A 19,402-nucleotide genomic window follows, 5' to 3' on the forward strand; every position below is an offset into this window, starting at 1 on the left:
GTTATCATCCCCTACTACCTTTGGAACTTGCTCCGCACCGAACCGCGGGGGACTGAGAATGAGCCTTGATTCTACAATAGCTCCTTCAGGCTTACATACTACATACGTATGTGCCTAGGTCAGTAGCTGTCCCGATCCTATATACAGCTTGGGTTTCCCTTCGAACGCTGATGATATGTATAGTACTAGGACAGAAGTTTTGGTAATATACCTTTTTACAGCCAAAGTAGCCATGTTTAGCTACCCGAAACAACCACCCAACCTCATCAAAAAAATTCCAACTCTTCAAGGGCAGTTGGAAATTATCTCACGACGGAGTTCAGAGAATTCTAGAATTTTGAGTCCATTCTTCAGGCGTGTGCAATCCAACCCCCAAAGCCATGATTTGAGTGTTTCTGATTTTGTATGGTGTTCCCATACAAATTTTGTATTGCAACGGCAACCAAAAGTTACCAAAACTTCTGTACCCCGACTGTACCTAATACTACTCGGGGCTGGCAAGAAGAACCTGAAAATTCAAGCTGCAAGCAGGGGCTCAATTTGGTGTAGCTTTTCGCCAGCCGCGAATCAGAGGTCGTTACCATCAAAAGTCATTTTCAGGTTCCATTACCTGCCCCGAGTAGCATACAAAAAGGCTCAGCCACAACAAACTTGGCCCTCATATATCAGTATGGTCCCAACGATATACCGGACCTCAATCTGTTGGAGCAATTGCTATCCAGGATCGATTTCAAAGTACTTACATGACTTTGCCATGCTAGATTTTGGCCTGTGGAAAACTGATCTAGCTCCCTATATGTAGGTACAGCTTGTAAACAGATTTTCCAGATGGTTGGCTCCTGGCCTTCTAGCGTTATTTTCCGCGTGCACGCCTCTCTCGGATATATATATGGTGCTACCTGCTCATACTGCAGGACTCTATTGATCGATTCCACTCGATGAGATCACGATAACAGTTCTTTACGGAAATTAACTTACGGAGGGGTGCCGACAATTTAAGAATGCATTGCGTTTACCGGTTAGGATGTGGCTGTCTATGGGCGTCTTTTCCTAGTCCTAATAGGTACTTGAATAAGGACTCGGTGTACTCGGGTACAGGAGAAAGAACCAGAAAATGCAATAGGGTTATTTGTTGTAATTACTGGTTTCATGTGTCTAGCAGGAGGAGGGCGAGATAATTCGGAAGATGGAACACCGTATGGTCACGAAAGCCTTGCGGACGCGTTCAAAGACTCGAGTCGGAACCCTTATTCTTATGCGAGTGCGATGTTGAGCGTGCTGTTTGCTTACGAAGGCTGGGAAAATGCGAATTACGTCCTGGCGGAAGTGAAGCGGCCTGGGGGAAATGTGGCTAAGACATTCAAAAGGGCGGCGCTGTTTTCTTTCAGCTTGGTCACTGTGCTTTACGTGCTGGCGAATGCTGCTTATGTATGAGCCCAATTCCTTGAGCGTTGAAGATCAGTCCCGAGTAATCACTGATGTCATCAAAAATCAGTTCTCGGCACTGGGCTCTGATAAGTTAGAAACAGTAGGGATCTCAGTTGCTGCGAAATTCTTCAAAAGGGTACCCGAGACCCGAACTACCCTACCCATCCCCCCCTCACTCATTAACAATATTTGATGCTAGGTTTTCGGGGATAGTTCGTTCGTGACTCGAGGACTTCCAGTTCTTATAGCGTTCTCGGCTTTAGGAAACGTCGTTGCAAATATATATACCACCGCAAGAGTAAAACGGGAGATCGCAAAGCGGCGGATCCTTCCTTTCTCAGCGTATTGGGAAAGAGAGCATCCTTATTACGGTACACCCGTTGGTGCGCTGACTCTGCATTGGATCTTCAGCGTTCTCGTGATCATTGTTGGTGAGTTCTCGATGTCCCGGCCTTGTTAGTCCCACATATATATACCTGGAAGCTAACCGCACTTCTAAAGCTCCCAACTATAGTGGCGATGATGAAGCGTACAATCTCATCAGTGTCCTCTGGACTTACGCCCATACCTGGATTGGAATATTCGTCTCAATCGGTCTTGCAGTACTCGCTGTTGGCCAGCTCGAATGGAGTCTCATCATAGTGGGACGTGAAACACTCTACTCCCTCATTAGTTTCTATATTCTTCTCAACCTTTTCGTCATTATCTTAATGTGGTGGCCGTCTACGGAGCCAGTGCGTATCCCATCTACGACTGCTCCCGCAATTGGGACTGGTGTACTTGGATTCGGAGTGCTGTACTGGATGGTGATTTCGAAGGTGATGCCGACGATGGGACTGGCGCGACAGGAGATTCCAGTTAATGAAAGCACACCGAGGGGGATGGCTGTTTATAGCAGTAGCAGTAGTATAGTTGTCTATGAGGTATGATAGTTCTTCGAGTTATATGTATTGGTTGCTTTTGTGCAGATTGCTGACAGAATGGTATTTTTAGTGGGCGAAGAGTGGAATAGCTGAGAGGTTGTCAAATTGGTGGACTCTGAAGTTGAAGAGAACCGCTAGTTGATCCGATCATAAGACATGTCTTTTTTATTTGTATTACCTGCCCGACAGCCTGTGCCGTGTTACATTAAGCTGTCACAGGAGTTTCTTTTTCCTATATATATATATGTAATCAATCTAGATTTATGAATCAATGTAATTAGAAATATTTATTTGAGTATTCAAAATTAAATTTATATATTACAATCTAGACCTTTTGGAATGCACTTCCCAGGACATAAATTGTGCCCGCGCCCGTTTTGAATTTAAATCATAAGCCATCACTCGTATTCGCGCGGATCACGAAAATCCACTTTGTTGACCTTTGGCTTCCGAGCCTAGGAGTTGAGTCCTCTTCTTTGGTCTACGCATCCCTTCTTTCAATTTATCAATTTTCTTTATAACAGCGATATGCAAAATCTAGCTGTACTGATGAAATAGAAGGTGACTTTGGGTGAAATTGGCTCTCAGTGTGAGGGTTCGGCTCGCTAGGGGTTCGGCTCGCTAGGGGTTAAAAGGTTTCTGAACGGGTAATATCAACTATCATCAATAAATACATATCCCAATGGTTTTTTGCTTGTGATTTTGCCCCGGGATTGATATCTACCTATGATTTTCCGGGGTTATTTGGTGGAAGATAGTTATTGGTACGTAATTTTCGGTATTAGCTAAGGGCTATAGTCTCATTATTTTCAGAATACTTAAGAAATCAAAAGAAAAGAAAACAAAAACAAAAACCGATGATACCGAGGTCGAGAGAGAACCTACGATCGTCTAAGCTGAAATTATGGGGATTCTGGACTCGCAAACTGTCTGCTGTAGATACGCGTCTAAAATTAGAATCCCTTTGTCTGCCCAGTTTTCGTAGTCCATAATGATGTGCAAAAATTTAGCTGCGAAGATAAGTTAGTGATATTTCCAAAAGGGGATAAGAGAGGCCACAAACGCTGATTTGCGGGTGAAATAGTTCTCGGAGTGCGGATTAGGTTCGCCAGGGGTAAAACGCTTCTGGACAGATAAAGTCTGCTACCGTCGATCAATATCTAAGACGAATGAATAGCTAATTTCAACTCCATGTCTCATTATAAGAGGCCGAGCACGCGGGGTTCCTCCACAAAATGGGTCTTAATATCTATCAGGCTAGTACAGTCGGCCGGTGGTCACGATCGATCCAAGAGGGCCGTAATAATTCGTCTCGAAAATGGTACCTGAGAGAAAGTCTGCCTACATGTATTTAATATCCGGGAACTCAAAAAGTCTCCATAAGACATCGGGATTTCGTCATTCAAATTTGTCTAGTAAGCCACTACTTAACTAGTGTGTTTCTGGAAATATTTAATATGGTCGGTCCATATGGTCTGAGAGTACTTAGTAAGCCGGCCATTGCATGGAGTGATATCCTGTGATCTCTGTCTCAGCTGGGACAACGAGGTACTCGGAGCAGGTAACAAGAACCTGAACATAAAAATGCGCTAGCAGGGGTCAAAGTGGTTGCTACCAGAAAAACGATGTTCAGGTTCTTCATGCCTGCCCCGAGTAGAGGATGGTGTTAGCGTTAGTCCAGCTACTCGGGGCAGGTAAGAAGAACCTGAAATGACTTTTGATGGTAACGACCTCTGATTGGCGGCTGGCGAAAAGCTACACCAAATTGAGCCCCTGCTTGCAGCTTGCATTTTCAGGTTCTTGTTCCTGCCTCGAGTATGTGGAGACTGAAGTACAATGCCCAGAATTAAAGTTCTAAAGGTGGTTTTATCAACAGCGCTGTTGTCGCACGGGATATGTAACTAAAGAGTACATATGCATACATGAATCTAGCTGCGTATGTCAAGCTGGTCTTGACACAGGGCCAAACAATCTGTGGTGAAGCCAGACCAAGCTAGAGCAGATATAAAGTATACCAGTGTCCGCACCAATGTGTTCTAGAATTCTTCTACTCGAGACATTGCCGCTTTGTCCTCATGTGTGATAACCATCAAATCACAACATCGTGCACTACATGTAGTCATTAGCTATTTGCTTGTACCGCTTGATATTAAGTAAGTGTTTCTCTTCTGTCTCAACGCCATGTGTTTTTTTCTCTCCGGGATCTCTTGCATACATATGTATATCATGTAGAGTAATTGCTGTAGTTAACGTGGTCTCAGAATCCCGGGTATACATACATACATGTAGTACAAGCTCTACTTAGTCCGCGTGTTTTCACGACCGATCCGAGCACTCGGGCGACGGCAGGATTCCGAATATGCAGGTTCTAATTACCGTCTCCCCAAAGTTCCGTAGCGCTTACATGTATGATGTAGTATGGATGTACTAGTCGGTGCTCTCGGCATCCTACTACTGCTATAAAGGGTATCAACTTTCAAGAGACAAGAGCAGCTTGTTGTTGGAGCTTCGGTGCGTACATACATACCGGTTTCTCATGTTTGGCTCCTCGGACGTGTATCTAACCCTACTCGGACGGGCAGACTTGATCCTTATTTGGTGAGGTAAATTCTGAGCCTACACAAGTACATGCACGTATGTAAGTACATGTAAATTCAAACCTGCTCTCAACGTCGTCTTTGTTTTTGCCGAGCAAGGCTAATTACAATGAAAACTCATGATGTAACTAGTGACCTACTCTATTCCTTCTGTGGAGGGTCGATAGAGGAAGTTCACACCGCCGCTGCAGCTTTGCGTAAGCCACGGGTCGCATGCCTGACGCAGCCTGAGTTAGAGTGAGGGCATCTGAATAATAATTTGAAGTACCCACAGGTACCTTTGTACATGTTGTTAACCCATCTATCACTACGTTTGTCAGCAGCAACCATCCCTGCACGAAAGAAGCAATTTGATGTCAGATGGATTTTCAATGCAGCCGCGCAGTTGATCCATCCCGACGATGGGGCTGGTGTTGTCTCTGTTGACACCACCCCTTCTAATTCCCCTGCCGCCTACCAGGCTACAGTCGCAACTCTATATGCCGGATTGCCAAGATTCTAAGGGTTTCGTACGGGATAGTAGAAAATCCGGGATAGCAAATTGATTTTGCAGTAGGAAAAATAATATTCTCAGAGGATCTCGTACGGGACAGCAATGGATCCGGTGCATTGAGTTCCGGCGTATCGAGTTGCGACTGTACTCTACTCTAGGTACATGTAGGTACCTACACCCCCACCCTCCAGTTCAAGTCCAAGAGACAGGGGGGCTTATGCGAGATCCAAGATCCTGGGACAATTCAGCGCTCTACTTTACCGAATAGTTCCAACTACATAGAAGAGAGATGACATGGAGTGTGCACATAACTTTTCCAGGCCTCGGATTTGTCCGGGAACTGGAGATAAGCATAAAAACGAATAAAAAAGACAGGACGTCAGAGCAGAATGAGTTACTGTTACTTGTTAGGTGTACAAGGGAGTTGAAAAAATAACGAAAAGGAGAACGATGAAGATGGGGCATCATCCAGCAACCTCTCCCCGTATTTGTCGTACCGGTATTAGAGAATGGGCTTGCGCAGCTAGCTTGGACCTCCCCCCAATGGCAGGGTAGGGAGGTGGCGGATCTGTTCTCCGGCTCGCGCTAGAAGCTGAAGCTCTAGTCTTCTAGCGGGGGTATTAAGAACATGTGTTCACCATCTGAATAACCTCCCCTACGGTACTACTCGCAGTGAGGTTGTGGTGTCTACTACGTACTGTACTTACCGCGACAGTCACATCGTACCATCTACATACCAAGCGTTGTTCCTTTGGAAAAGTTCTATACCAATCTATATTCTACCACACTGGAAAATAGCGATATATTCAAGACTCACTTCCTACCCCTCGAGCGCCGTGCCGCTCATCCAACACCACCATTGCCATCATGCCCTCCGAATACCTTGCCACCCAGCTGGGCACCTATGCTCTTGATTTCCTAAAGATTGATACCCGTCCCACCTTCATAGTTTCCATTCCTGCCGAGTACTCGACCCCCGCGCAGCCCGGCACCGTCCTCTTCGCCAATGATGCACTACGGGATATCGAGCGCCGGGGCGAACTAGCCATGTCCCCAGTCCTGACTGAAGGCTTCCTGAACAGCGGCGGGGGATCATTTCCCTCGGGCAAGTGGAGGTTCACGGCTGTGCCTGTGGGCAGTGGCACCATAAAGAGAGGGTCCATTATGGTTGTGACGGTGGAGAGTATACTGGTGCTGGAATGGGGTCTCGACCGCTGGGCGAAGGAGGTGAACGGGTGTGAAATGGTACAGCAGGAGAAGGGTAGGGGTGAAGAAGCAAAGATCGCGAACATGTCGCCCGTGCCGGCGGCCAGTATGACGAATGGACATAAGAGTACTAGTTCTGCAGCTTCAAACTCATCTAGTTACGAAGGTCAGGAAAACGAAAAGCACTTGCCCATAACGAAGGTAATAGTCTCGCCAGAGGATTCAGATTGCGAGGATGAGAAGAGAATGCTGGGAAAGGAGCAAAATATTAAGGATTTCCAATTGATCGCTGGTGAGCCAATGTCTGGGGCGTTATCGATTTCTCCAGAGCCGAAGTTCAAGATGTCGCAGCAGTCGAGCGCTTTTATGGATTGGACACGAGGTATATCGCCTCAGCAGACTTCTCAGCATTATTACAACTTGCGGCAAGTAGACTGGTATATATGACCTAATTCCCGTCCTCTCGTGTTGGCTACAGGTGATGTTGATAGTGTGCAAATGTAGGAGTAAAACAAGCTACGGCCCTTATAGCGAATGGTCGCCGGTGCTCCGGTTGGTTGCGATTTCGATAATGACTATGCCGTATCCAACTGCGTTCTACTGGGGCTCTGACTACACCATATTATATAACGAGCAATGGCGCACAATAGCGCAAAATAAAGATCCAGAGCTGCTCGGTAAGACATTCAGAAGCGGATGGCCAGAACTCGCAAACTACTTTCTACCACTATTAGACGCTGCCTACCACAGAGGCCAAGGGATAGTCAAAGAGGCAAAACAGTTTTGCCTTCATAGAGGGGACCTCATTGAAGAATGCTACTTTGACTTTTCAATCTGCGCGGTAATCGGTGAAGAAGGGACTCCCGTGGGCGTCCTGGAGCAGGCCTTTGAGCACACCCGCCAGATTGTGTCAGCCAGACGCATGGCTACCCTGCAGCGGATGGGGGAGCTTCTGGGCGCTGTGAAGGACTTAGATGAAGATGATTTCTGGACCCTCGTTCTCGAAGCGTTTGACGCCAATCATATGGACTCACCCTTTGTGTTGCTCTATAGGACGCTTGAAGGCCAGTCGCCTGCCGGCTTCTGCCCGTCCTCGAAGGTGAACTGTGTGCTTGTGGGCAACACCGGTCTCCCGGAGGGTGGTTATATCGCACCTAGGGAGTGTAGCCTGGGAGACAACCGCGGGTATTTTTCAGAGCAGATGAGGGAGGCAAAGGAGATGTCTGGCGTTGTGCTGAAGGATCTGGACTTTAGTGACATAGAGGAGATGGATAATGCCGTGTACAGAGGTTTTGGGGATACGCCGAGGTCAGCGGTAATCATTCCGATACAGGCGACAAAGACGACGACACAGGGGTTTTTGATATTAGGCCTAAATCCACGGAGACCGTACGACGGGGACTATAAATTGTGGATCAACATGTTAAAGAAGGAGCTCGCGACCACGACTGGGAGGGTGTTGCTACTAAAAGGGGAGATAGCAAAGGCTATAAGTGAAGAGACTGAGCGTGTTGCAAAGGTACAAGCCATAGAGTTGCAGGAACAGTTGGAGAAAAGGACAGCGGAACTGAGAGACAGTGAGCTTCTTTTCACCCGGGTGGGTGCACACCCATCTATAGCATTTTGCAATAGTTTTGATTTTACTATATGTATTTCTAGATACTGACGCTCAGGACTTAGATAGCAGAGACAATCCCTGTTGGCCTTGCGCTACTAAGTACGGATGGGTCAATCTTTTTCCGGAACGATAGCTATTTCCAGCTCACGTCACTACCAAAGGGCAGTGACGCTGATGCATGGCGTGAAGCCATCTACGAAGAGGACCGCGCCCGTGTGTATCAGTACTTCCGGGATGTCGTCAAATCCCGCGTGTCCATGCAATGGGAGACTCGAGTCGGCTACGACCCTTCGAACCCACAAGGCTGGAAGTACTGGTGCACCTGTTCTGTCGTTCCCCAGACAAACAGAGGCCCAGACGGGGAGGAAACATTGATGGGGTACATACTAACACTCGCGGATATCACAAGCATTAAGCTGAACGAAGAGTACCAGCGGCAGCTGTCCACACAAGCGGTCGAACGCAGACGACAGCAAGAGAACTTTATAGACGTGTTCTCGCATGAGCTGCGGAATCCGTTTTCGGCGACACTCCAATGCGCTGACGGGATCCTGAGCGCGCTGATGGAATTCCAGAACAACGGAGAAAAGGAGCACGGGTTGGACGTGGAGGAGATGATTGATTCCGCTTCGACGATTTTGGTTTGCGTTCAGCACCAGGTTTGCAAAGCCACCATGATGACATAATGAGAATGATATCGATGTTTGTTTTTGTAGTTTGTATATTTTAAAATGACTCTCGTTGGGGAGAGTGGTTTTTATATAGCGGGGTTGGAGTATTCGCTGACTGGAGAGGGAGAGAGTAGATGCGGATTATAGACGATGTGCTTACGCTGAGCAAGCTGGATTCGATGCTACTAAGTGTGGTTCCGGTAGACGTGCAAATGCACGAAACTGTGAGCCAGATCATGAAAATCTTTCAGTCGGAGCTGCATGTCAAGAGGATTACATGTGAATTCATAGTAAGTCTTCACGCTTCCTTATAGCAATGTTGTATTGTAGAAGTCATAGAACTAATATAGTGGGAGTGGGTCAGATTGAGGACTCGTACAAGGAACTTGCAGTAGACTGGGTTAAAGCTGATCCATCAAGATTTTCGCAGATTCTGGTAAGATTTATCACCCCTTGGAAGAATGGAAGAATGGCATTATTAATAGTTTTGAGTACTAGATGAACCTCATTACCAACGCCATCAAATTCACGTCTCTCCAGACCGGCAAGCGCCAGATCACCACCCGCCTTGGAGCATCATTGGAGAGACCTACCGGCCATGGCACCGTAGTCTACCGTAACGGCGATCAGGTTCGTCTACAGGATATTCCCGCAGCTGACTGGGGGTCTGGGGAAGTGGTCTATATCCTTATCACCGTTGAAGTACTTCCAACTCCACATTACAAATTTTCCTCAACCCAGACATCCTAACTTCTATCACTAGGACAGCGGCATAGGCATCAGCGAAGAGTGGCAAAAAAAGCTGTTCAAGCGCTTCGAGCAAGTCCCGCGAACGCACGTTACCTACGGCGGTTCGGGCCTTGGTCTTTTCATCTGCCGTCAGCTCTGCCGCATTCAAGGTGGCGAGATTGGTGTCCACTCCCAGGAAGGCCGCGGTAGCTCTTTCTCATTCTACATCCGCGCCCGCCGCTCTATGGGCCCTCCAGATGCCCCGCGAATATCCCCGAGACCACAACCATCGCCGCGCGCAAGTTCCGCCGCCAATCGCAAGATATCAAAGTTTGAAGAGATTGCCACAGCGCCCGCCGGTGAGGTCGGCGTTGTAGCCATGAAAGCTTACCCGCGGCCGTTCCAGCCGGGAGCGACAGTGCGCGAGCAGGTTTCTTATAACGTGCTGATTGTCGAAGACAACCTCATCAACCAGGAGGTTCTACGGCGGCAGTTACGAAAAGAGGGGTGCATAACGCATGTTGCGGGGAACGGGGAGGAGGCGCTGAAGCTCATCGCTGAATCCGTGTTTACAAAGCAGGAAGGCGGTATCAGGATTGATATCGTTCTGATGGACATGGAGATGCCTGTGATGGACGGGAACACGGCGACGCTCAAAATACGTGAGATGGAGAGAGAGGGCATTATTAAGAGGCATGTGCCAATCATGGGCATCAGCGCGAATGCGAGGCCAGAGCAGGTCGCGAAGATGACGGAGGCAGGGATGGTAAGTCTGGCTATTGACCTTCAGCTCTTCAGAGGTTTTGGTAGTGGTGACTAAAGTATGTGGATGCATGTAGGACGATGCGATATCGAAGCCATTCCGCATCGCTGATTTACTGACTCGGTTCGACACGCTGCTGAAGAAGCTGCAGGAGCGTACGGCTGCCGACGAGAACAGGTCTTTGGATACGTAGCTGAGGTGCGGTATTGTTTATTTCTTGGGAAAGTTTGGACTGTAGTTGTTTTTGAATTATTGACTTCCTTGATTGCTAGGGGCAGGTTTTGTTTTTTGACATAAATAGGAGTTACATGTAGTTATATAGGAGTAATTGGTAGTTTATGTAGTTTGTTTGGTTATTATAATTATGCAAATATATATATATATATATGCAGGATTACTTTGTGGGATTCCTTGTGCTGAGGAGGGCATGGTCATGTGCGCAAGGGGTTCCATTGGAGTGGGCCCATGGAGTGGAGGGAGGTTGTTGGTTCGTGGAATGTCCCCCTCTAAGGGTATGAGTTCCTGGGCTAAACTGGGCTTCGTAGGTATAAATTCATCTTGACTATAAAGGTACGACTTCGCGCCACCTTTATGCCCTTGGAAGGCGAGTTAAATGTAGATACGTTCGAGTACAAAATCACATACATACGTTCATGCAGGTCCACAGGAGAGAAAAAAAGGCTGTCATAAAATCATTAGCCGTCTAGGCCACACTCAAACACATCTAAGCACCTCTAAATCCCAATCCCAATCCCATACCCATACCCATACCCATATAAACAAAAACAAACAAAAATAACCCCCAAGCCACAAACTCCACCCAGCACCCTAAAAAAGACAAAAGACCCCCCCATGCTCCGGTTTATACATGCATGACGTGACTATTGCTGCTTAAACACCTTCAAGTAGTTGATGGTCCAATACGCCTTCTCAAACTCCTGCGGATTGTTCGCCACAAACTCTACGCACGTCTTTGCTCTCGACCCACTAGTACACCCACCATATCGTTAGCCAACTGCAACATCACCCCCTTTCCAAACACACAAAGGGCAGTTAATACATACCACCCGCCATCCACCGCCGCAGTCCCCCACACACCGCCCGCCCAGTCGCCGCAGAATGTGGTATTGAAGATGATCTTGTGGTCCTTGAACTTCTTGTCGAACTCGCAGCCGCCCTCGAAGTTCGCGTTCGGCGTGCCCCAGCTGGCCGGGTTGGGCGTGTTGATGTCCTTCGGGATGGACCCGCGCGGGAAGAACCACACTTTGATGTGCGTGGAGGTCCACTCCATGGCGAAGACGCCACCCTTTGCAGCGTTGAAGGCGTCGCCGTAGGAGGCGGCGCCTTTGTCCTACTTGCTGTCAGTTCACGTATTTATAGAGCGGGGGTGTGGGGAGGCGGGGAGGCGGGGAGGCGGGGGCGGGGGCGGGGATAGAGGGGGGAGAAGTACTTTCATGCTGCACCCCTGATTCGACGCCTGTCCGGGGGCCTTGACGTCGCAGTTGGGCGCCTCGACCAGTGCCTTCTGTTTTAGCCCTTTCACAGAGCACTGCGGGCCGGTGTGCAGCGCCATCATGTTTACCGAGTTTCTGTGCACGCCTGGGGGTAATGATCAGTTTGTTGGTTTTTTTTTTGAGAGAGGGGAGGGTTAGGGTTATATACCTTCGATGATGTCGATTTCGCCGTTGTTTGGCCAGCCGCCGCCGACGGTCCAGCTACATTGGTTTTTATTAATAAGTTGTTAATATCTTTAGGGAAATGATTAAACTTACAAAGCAGGCCACGTCCCGCACGGCCCACCGGGCATGTGCTCGATGTCGAGGATGAAGAGGCCCTTTGTGTAGAGTGTTTTACTCTCGAGGCGGACGCTCTCGCGGCCGCCGGTGCCTGTGCCGGTCTTATCGGCGGGGTTAAAGGGGACTTTGCTTTTATAATCGACGCCGACGTGGATCTGGGCGCCGTTGGGGCGCACGTATTGTTTGCTCTTGGCAGTTTGCTCGTCGACGTATTTGACGAAGCCGTGGGTTGGGTCGGAGCCCTGTATAATTATTATAAGGGTTAGTTGGATCTTCATCTGTTGTTAGGAACTCGTGCGTTAATTAAATCCTGAGAATTCTTGGCCGCAACGGCCTCACAAATTTCTCAAGACTTAGTTAACACGCGAGTATTATATTAGAGTTTGAAGGGGCTTACGGTAAAGTAGGTGAATTTGCTGAGGAAGTTTTGGGCGTTGTAGTCCTCTTGGAGGACGTATGCTGCCTGCGCGAGATGGGGGAGGAGGAGTAATGACAGTGGGGATAACGTGAGGATCTTCATGATCTGCAAATATATGGGTATCTAAAAAGAGTGAATAAAAAAAAATACAATAAAATGAGTTTGAATAAAGAAATAAGACTAAATGAATGTGGTAAAGAAAAACAATGTAAAGACAGAAAAGAACGAACGCCGCCGGGGCAAAAACTGACAAAAGGGAACAAGAAAAGACTGTACTGGTTCGATCTACGATGCTGCTCGAAAAGGGAACAGAATTTTAAAAACAAAACTCCAGAGTCTTATAGCACGCCGTCTGAGCTTCTCGGTGGGGTTGAGACATGCAGTGCATGCCGTCCATCCGATATCTTGATCTTCAACATGGGGAGTGCACGGTCACTGTAGGGCTAGTAGCTAGCTAGTCATTAAGTGTTTGGTCTCACCGAAATATTTTGGGGCTCATCACATCATTGGCCAATGGCAGGGATAAACAGACTTTGAGAATTTAATTTAATGCTGATGAGATGACGTGACATATAACTAGATAGCCGACTTCTTATGAGAAGTACTCTCGAGATGACAATCAGGCTGGGAGGGCTGCGATGAACTTCACGTTAGCCTCGTTAGCCAGCTAGATCTCTCTTTAAATATCAATACCATCAATACTAGAAGATACACTTACCGACTAAACACCCCAGCACTAAAGCCCAACTAATAATACATCCCCAAACTGCGGGGCTGCATAGATCAATAGATTAAATCCAAATGTAGCCCTAGTAATCCGATAAGATGGATACCGGTGCCGCCTTGCCGCGGTGCCCTGCGTGTATTTCTCGGGGGCCCCCTGCGTACTTATCAGGATGCAGGGTACAGCCACAGCCGTGCAGCTGAAGACAACGTTATCCACACGCATTTTTCTTCTGGAGAGATGTTCGTTCTATAAGTTTACCCCTTCCGCCGGGCTCTTATCATATTATGAGCATACCTTTTTTCCAGCAGGAAAAGGAGCCGTCAACCCATGCACACCTGTTACCGGCGCAACGCCTCCCCCTAGATCGGATGGAAACGGAGTTGGAAGTTTGAAAGATAGGCCTTGCGGAGGTTTATCCGATATTCCCTGCTCGCTATAAATATGCCAAGAAAGCGAGGGTTAGGGCTCGATTATATAGCAACGCCGCGTCGAGTGATAGAGTGTGATTATAACCCGGGCGAGCTACTAATACTTAAACCTACTACCTACGCGCGAGAACCCGATCCTGAGGGTACACATGCTAGATTAGGAGGTCATTTATACTGCCAAAACTCGAAAAAAAAATGGCTAGTTCCCGTGAGCTCAAAGTTTTATCGGTGAGAACCCTTTGACGCAGATATACCGATGCTATTCGATCAAGTTCTATGTGGTCCACGTACGAGGATTGCTGCGCAGATGTACGCAGCACTAATTATTCAATATGTACAGTACATACGAAGCCCAAGATACTTTCTATTCGGTTCTAGGGCATCGTACAGACACGTATTTGTAATGCGTCGTCGGGCATAGGTGGCTGGTACGCGCCTTGCTACCTACTGGCGCCCCGCGGAGTACACCTATGCCCGGCGGGCATGCTAATCACGATTCACAGAGAGGTCACCACACCGTATAACTCACCTAATTACTCGAGAGATAACCCCTGGACGGAAATAGCCAACCTTTCGAGTTTTGGCGGCATCTGTACAAAACACATCGCAGGGGGCAGGGATGCGGATCGGATAACGACATGAGATTTTGCAACCTCCTCGTCCCGTGTGTTTGCTTAAAATCTCTGCTGCTGCTGCTCCTGCTGCCTGACTCGTGATAGAGAGGTACGATAGAGGGGTAGTAGGCCGGTCCCCAGCTCCTATCGTTGCGAGCATAGAGGGTAGGAAATAAGGTAGTAGGCTCGTTCCCAGTTCCCCCGGCAATCAAGCAGCCAGGGTAGGAAAGACATAGGGTCGAGGAAGTTGGTTAGTATAAAGACCTCGCCCCCACCCCGTATATCGACCATATCTACAAACCAAACCACAGCTATACTATCCCTATCAACATTAACTACCACTTCTTATTATAATAGTACTATCATTACCACTTCCTATTTCCACTCCCTATCTATTGCCACATCCTATTACCATCATTACCACCTACTATCACTATCACTATCATTACCACACTATATACACTAGACCACCATGTCTTCTTCACCTTCTAAACCCGGCTGCGAAACATTTCGAGGCTCCACCAAGTCAGCTTCTGCTATCAGACTGTCGTTCCACCGCCCTGGAAAACCCCACTGAAACAGGGTGATACTGTGTTCCTCTCTATCGATGAGAAGGGTTGGATTCCGCACTTCTAGAAGCGATCTGGAAGGCCAAGGAAAAGGGGCTGCTTGGTGTGTCCAAGCACCTTTGAGATTCCCCCGATCCCACCCCGCACACCCTGCACCCGCAGCGACACCCGCACTAGTCCGCAAAATCATGCGCGCAATCGTAATAAGGCCCGCAGCCGCAGCCGTAGCCGCACCCTAGCTCCTCCACGTCGGTAGTAGAAGTAGTAGTAGAACTAGGCTAATCTGGCCAACTAGACCAGTCTCCGCCCGCTCCCCAAATCGCTGTCAGACTCTCGTTCCACCGCCCTGTATGCTGGATCGAAGGCGCCACTGGGAGCGGTTGCTATACCGCCATATAAGAAAAAAATGCTTGACGCCGATCACGCCGGTGGAAACGGACCCAAATCGTAGGGGTGTGGGTTTTCTCTTTTCGCTATCCACTACTTAGCAGCAATTAAGCTGCTGGGATGATAGAAGCAGCGCGGAGGGGCTAGCTGGGGACTACCAAACCAGTAGGAATTATATCTAAAAATGAAGATGATCTGGGCCGGTTGGTTGTTCGCATCGCGCATGCGGAGTTTTGTCATGTTCGAATTAATATTATATGTCCGCACCCCTATATATCGACACTTCCTTATATTATTTTGATCTGTTCTTCATATTGTCCATGCCGACTCCGCGACTGGGTCGTATATGCTGGAACAGGGTTCCCGACGGTAAAAAGCCGGCTCCTCAATCTTTCCTTTAACGGATTTTCCCTTTTACTTTTCTTTATTCATTTCGGGAATTCGTCTTCCCATTTAGGAAATTCTTTGTTCTTTTCATTTTTCTTTGTTCCTTTTTCCTTGCCGCTTCCATTCTCTTTGATGCGGGTTTTATTTCTTTGGTTTTTCGGGTAATTTCATTAAAGGCTGCAAATATTTCACTTTCTGGAAAACTCTCTACTCTTCTGAGAGAAGAGTTTCTTAACTATAAATAGAGAGCCAGAAAGGGAATAAGACAAAAATCATCCGAAAATAAAAAGAAAGTCGTCTTGACATCTCCTTTTCTGCACCCTATTTGACAGTTTTGTCATTTCTGAATTAATATTATATGTCCGCACCCCTATAGCTATATATCAACACTTCCTTATATTATTTTGATCTGTTTTTTATATTGTCCATGCCGACTCCGCGGCTGGGGCGTATACACATTAAGTGACGGCCCGGCGTTTAGGCAATAACTATTACTATATGTAGCATGTAGTATTAATAGTTAGGTCATATACACGCATATAGTTATATCTCTAAGAGAGTAATTACGGTTCCTCCCTAAATGGAAATCACAGCTTTATATGTATGTAATTCAGCCAAGACAGAATGCTGTAATATCACGGGACTTTTCTAAGAAGATGAATATATATATCCAGTGTGACACGTTTATACCTCCTACATACCCCAATTGACATATATTACCGCATTAACTCATGGCGAGTCGAGTGGACAAGTTGAACTTGACCAAAATTAGCGAAACTCGGTCCGAATTTGGCCTTAGGCTCTCGATTTCTCAGAGATTTGCAGAAGGTTAGGTCTAGCGTCTGCTACTAGTGGTTTATCCGCTCTCGCCAGTTAATGCGGTAGTGATATATGTATCCAGTCCTCCCTCTATGTGACACCTCTTCCTACCAATCCGAATTTTGAAAGGCATGTGGGAGCGAGTACTTTTGATACCGAACCAGAAAAACGTCCGATCCAGTAGACTTCCACTTCCGGAGACCGAACTGGTAAGATATTGGTAGAATATCTTGCTTGTTCGGTTCCAAACAATTAATCAATTATTATTATCATCATCATCGCTCGTTCGGTAATCAGAATATGAGGACCAGCCCGAGTGACATTCCGTGTGCCAAGCCATAATTACTCTTAGTATGGCGCCCAGCATCTAATCCCCACACCTGAAGTGAAATGGTCTTGGCGACAACAAATCGATAAACCTACATGTACTCAACAGCAACAAATATTTTTAGAGAAACAAACTAGGCATAGGTCATCTTCATGAGAATATAGTTTAGCTTTAGGGATTTGAAACGAGGTGTAGGTTTTAAAACTCCGGGCGCCATAGGCTGCAAAAACCAAGCTGCAAGACTCGGTTAGGGGTTCTTTTCAGTGCACCCCTGGCCCGATTGATTTGATAATTCATTCTTTCACCACCCCCGAATCAACTTTCTTGCACGATAAACATGTTTTTTTTTCTCTCTCAGGTATATTTAGAATAAAATGATGATGATGATGATAGTGCAGTGCACGGACCAATATGGGCAATTTATAAACTCTAAATTTCAATTCGCCCGCGATATGTCTGCCCTGCCCTACAGGGCCGATTCAAAGTAAGAAATACGGGACGAGAACCGCAAATCACCGTCCACAGGGCCAGAGCTAGAGATGTAGAGTAAGTCCTCTAGTTATTCTTAGTCTTAGACCGAGAGATCAGAGGCGAAAGCACCCAAAATAGACCCCCTGACGGGTACCCGAGCGGGCACAACTCAGGCGGGCCCCTCATAGGGCGAGACTCAGAGAACTTAGAGCATGTAACTTGCTTAGTATGGGACCCGTGGCCATGGCCGGGTGGGACGTCACTAGAGTGATCGATTGACACTTACTTACTCTCTCTACTCTAGCTCTCCGTTCCTGAGTTACGCACACGCTCACACACGCACGCACGCATGTCACTGTGCAGGCCGTGCCTGGATGCACCGGCCTTGATATATATCGCCGGCACCTTCCCCAGAAAAGGCGCATATCCATGTGGCTTTTCTACTCTCTCACAGCGAGAAAAGGGCACTCTGCCTGCTCTGCTCTAGAGCGAGCGAGAAACCATGCCAATGCAGGGTTGTCTTGTCCGCCCGGATTCTGGGGTATTCTACTCTACCTACGTTGTGGGGTGTCATACTCTACGTGTCAGCTAGGCGTTCTGCTCTGCCCTGCCTGGCTGGCTGGCTAGCTAGGTAGGTAGTTAGTTTGCAACAACAACAGCCAAACCCCACGACGTGGAGGATGTTTGAGGTAAGAATGGGGAGGATTAATATGGGTGCTGTAGTTGGTTACATGTAGTTGGTGAGGGAACATCGATGTGGTAGACACTGCTGCATGTCAAAAGCCATCCATCCAAAGTTAGAGCTAAGTAGAGAGAGACCTCGCGAACCCGTCTCCCACGTAGTAAGTATTTCCATACTCTGCCTACCCATACGTCGGGCAAGGCACCTCCTCTGTCTCTACTGCAACCTGCAACTGCAGCTCCGAACAAGATAGTCTGTACTCTGCCCTGCTGAGCTAGTGTAGCTCCATACTGTACTTACTCTACCTACGCTACATACGCTCCCGGTCACAGTCAGGTACCGATAATTGCATTTCGTCGGCACGCATGATTGGCGGGCCCGCCGGGGGGCGGCGTCCCATGTTTTACCCACGAAATATATTGATGGAAAAGGATGTTTGTTATTGTCCGGGGGCCGAGCTATTAGCTGCATTTTTGTTGAGTTCTGGTCTGGCTAGCTACTAGCACTCTCGAGTACAGACAGACTTGCATGTGAAGGTTGATTAGCTCTCGCGATGCCCAACACAACCGCCCTAAACCAGACTGCACGGTGTCTGCAGGCAGGCAAATGAACCATATTATAGCATCATCCATCACCCCCACAACAATAACCCACAGCGATGGGATCGTGATGAGCTGCCAACAATATCCTTGCGGTTCGTGAGTACTAGAGTCGTAGGGAAAAAGAGAGTAGGTATTGACAGGAGCAGGAAAGCCAAGCCGCCGCGCCGTACACCCGGAGATAAATAAGTAGTGAGCAGCGGGCGACACCGTACGAATGGGGAGCGGGAAAGGCCTAGATATGTGTGCGGTCAGCAGAAGACGCGTAGGTACAGAAAAAAGAGGTTCCATGACACCGAAAGGAAAAAAAAACAAAAAAAACAAGACCAGTAGAAACAGGAAGAAACGAAATATCTTGAAACAAAAATATCAAATCAAAATGTAAAACTGCTCTGCAACACATAGTATCTCATTACTATCTAGAAACTTCCCCATTCCCCCCCCCCCCCCCCGATTCCCCACCCCAGAACACCCAATCCCAACGTCTCCCCGCATCCCCGCCTTCCCTTCACAACTCCGGTACACCGTATTATTAACACCCCCTAATATTTTCTAATAATATATAATGAAAGCCAAACAAAGGCCGTATCGTTATTGTCGTAAAAAGATGATAAGGAAATCGTCATGACAGGTCGTAATCATAAGGAGGAGAGAAACATGAAATAGAAGAGAAAAGTTGAAAGAAAAAACGGGCCAAACCGAAAATAAAAACAATTTAGACAGCCCATCCATATAAACAGATATCGACT

The 19,402-nt window shown here is 47.5% G+C and overlaps 3 protein-coding genes across 3 annotated transcripts; 2 read left to right on the plus strand and 1 right to left on the minus strand.

Annotated features, from left to right (window-relative positions):
• Positions 1 to 1,149: 1,149 nt before the first annotated feature.
• Positions 1,150 to 2,493, plus strand: H6S33_010452 (uncharacterized protein; the record flags this gene model as incomplete). Its single annotated transcript, XM_044841839.1, has 5 exons — positions 1,150 to 1,428; positions 1,496 to 1,564; positions 1,628 to 1,859; positions 1,930 to 2,351; positions 2,422 to 2,493. The coding sequence occupies 5 exons, from the start codon at positions 1,150 to 1,152 to the stop codon at positions 2,491 to 2,493; spliced, it is 1,074 nt and encodes a 357-aa protein (XP_044697595.1).
• A 3,815-nt stretch (positions 2,494 to 6,308) lies between these two features.
• H6S33_010453 (uncharacterized protein) lies at positions 6,309 to 10,621 on the plus strand (the record flags this gene model as incomplete). Its single annotated transcript, XM_044841840.1, has 8 exons — positions 6,309 to 7,084; positions 7,152 to 8,244; positions 8,328 to 8,924; positions 9,071 to 9,226; positions 9,301 to 9,372; positions 9,435 to 9,638; positions 9,700 to 10,431; positions 10,505 to 10,621. The coding sequence occupies 8 exons, from the start codon at positions 6,309 to 6,311 to the stop codon at positions 10,619 to 10,621; spliced, it is 3,747 nt and encodes a 1,248-aa protein (XP_044697596.1).
• A 688-nt stretch (positions 10,622 to 11,309) lies between these two features.
• On the minus strand, positions 11,310 to 12,744 carry H6S33_010454 (uncharacterized protein; the record flags this gene model as incomplete). Its single annotated transcript, XM_044841841.1, has 6 exons — positions 11,310 to 11,415; positions 11,493 to 11,779; positions 11,879 to 12,027; positions 12,091 to 12,143; positions 12,201 to 12,466; positions 12,622 to 12,744. 6 exons carry the CDS (start codon positions 12,742 to 12,744, stop codon positions 11,310 to 11,312), a joined length of 984 nt encoding a protein of 327 aa, XP_044697597.1.
• Between the last annotated feature and the right edge of the window lie 6,658 nt (positions 12,745 to 19,402).

Source organism: Morchella sextelata (assembly GCF_020137385.1).
Source record: "Morchella sextelata strain SCLS chromosome Unknown scls_4, whole genome shotgun sequence".
Taxonomy (NCBI): domain Eukaryota; kingdom Fungi; phylum Ascomycota; class Pezizomycetes; order Pezizales; family Morchellaceae; genus Morchella; species Morchella sextelata.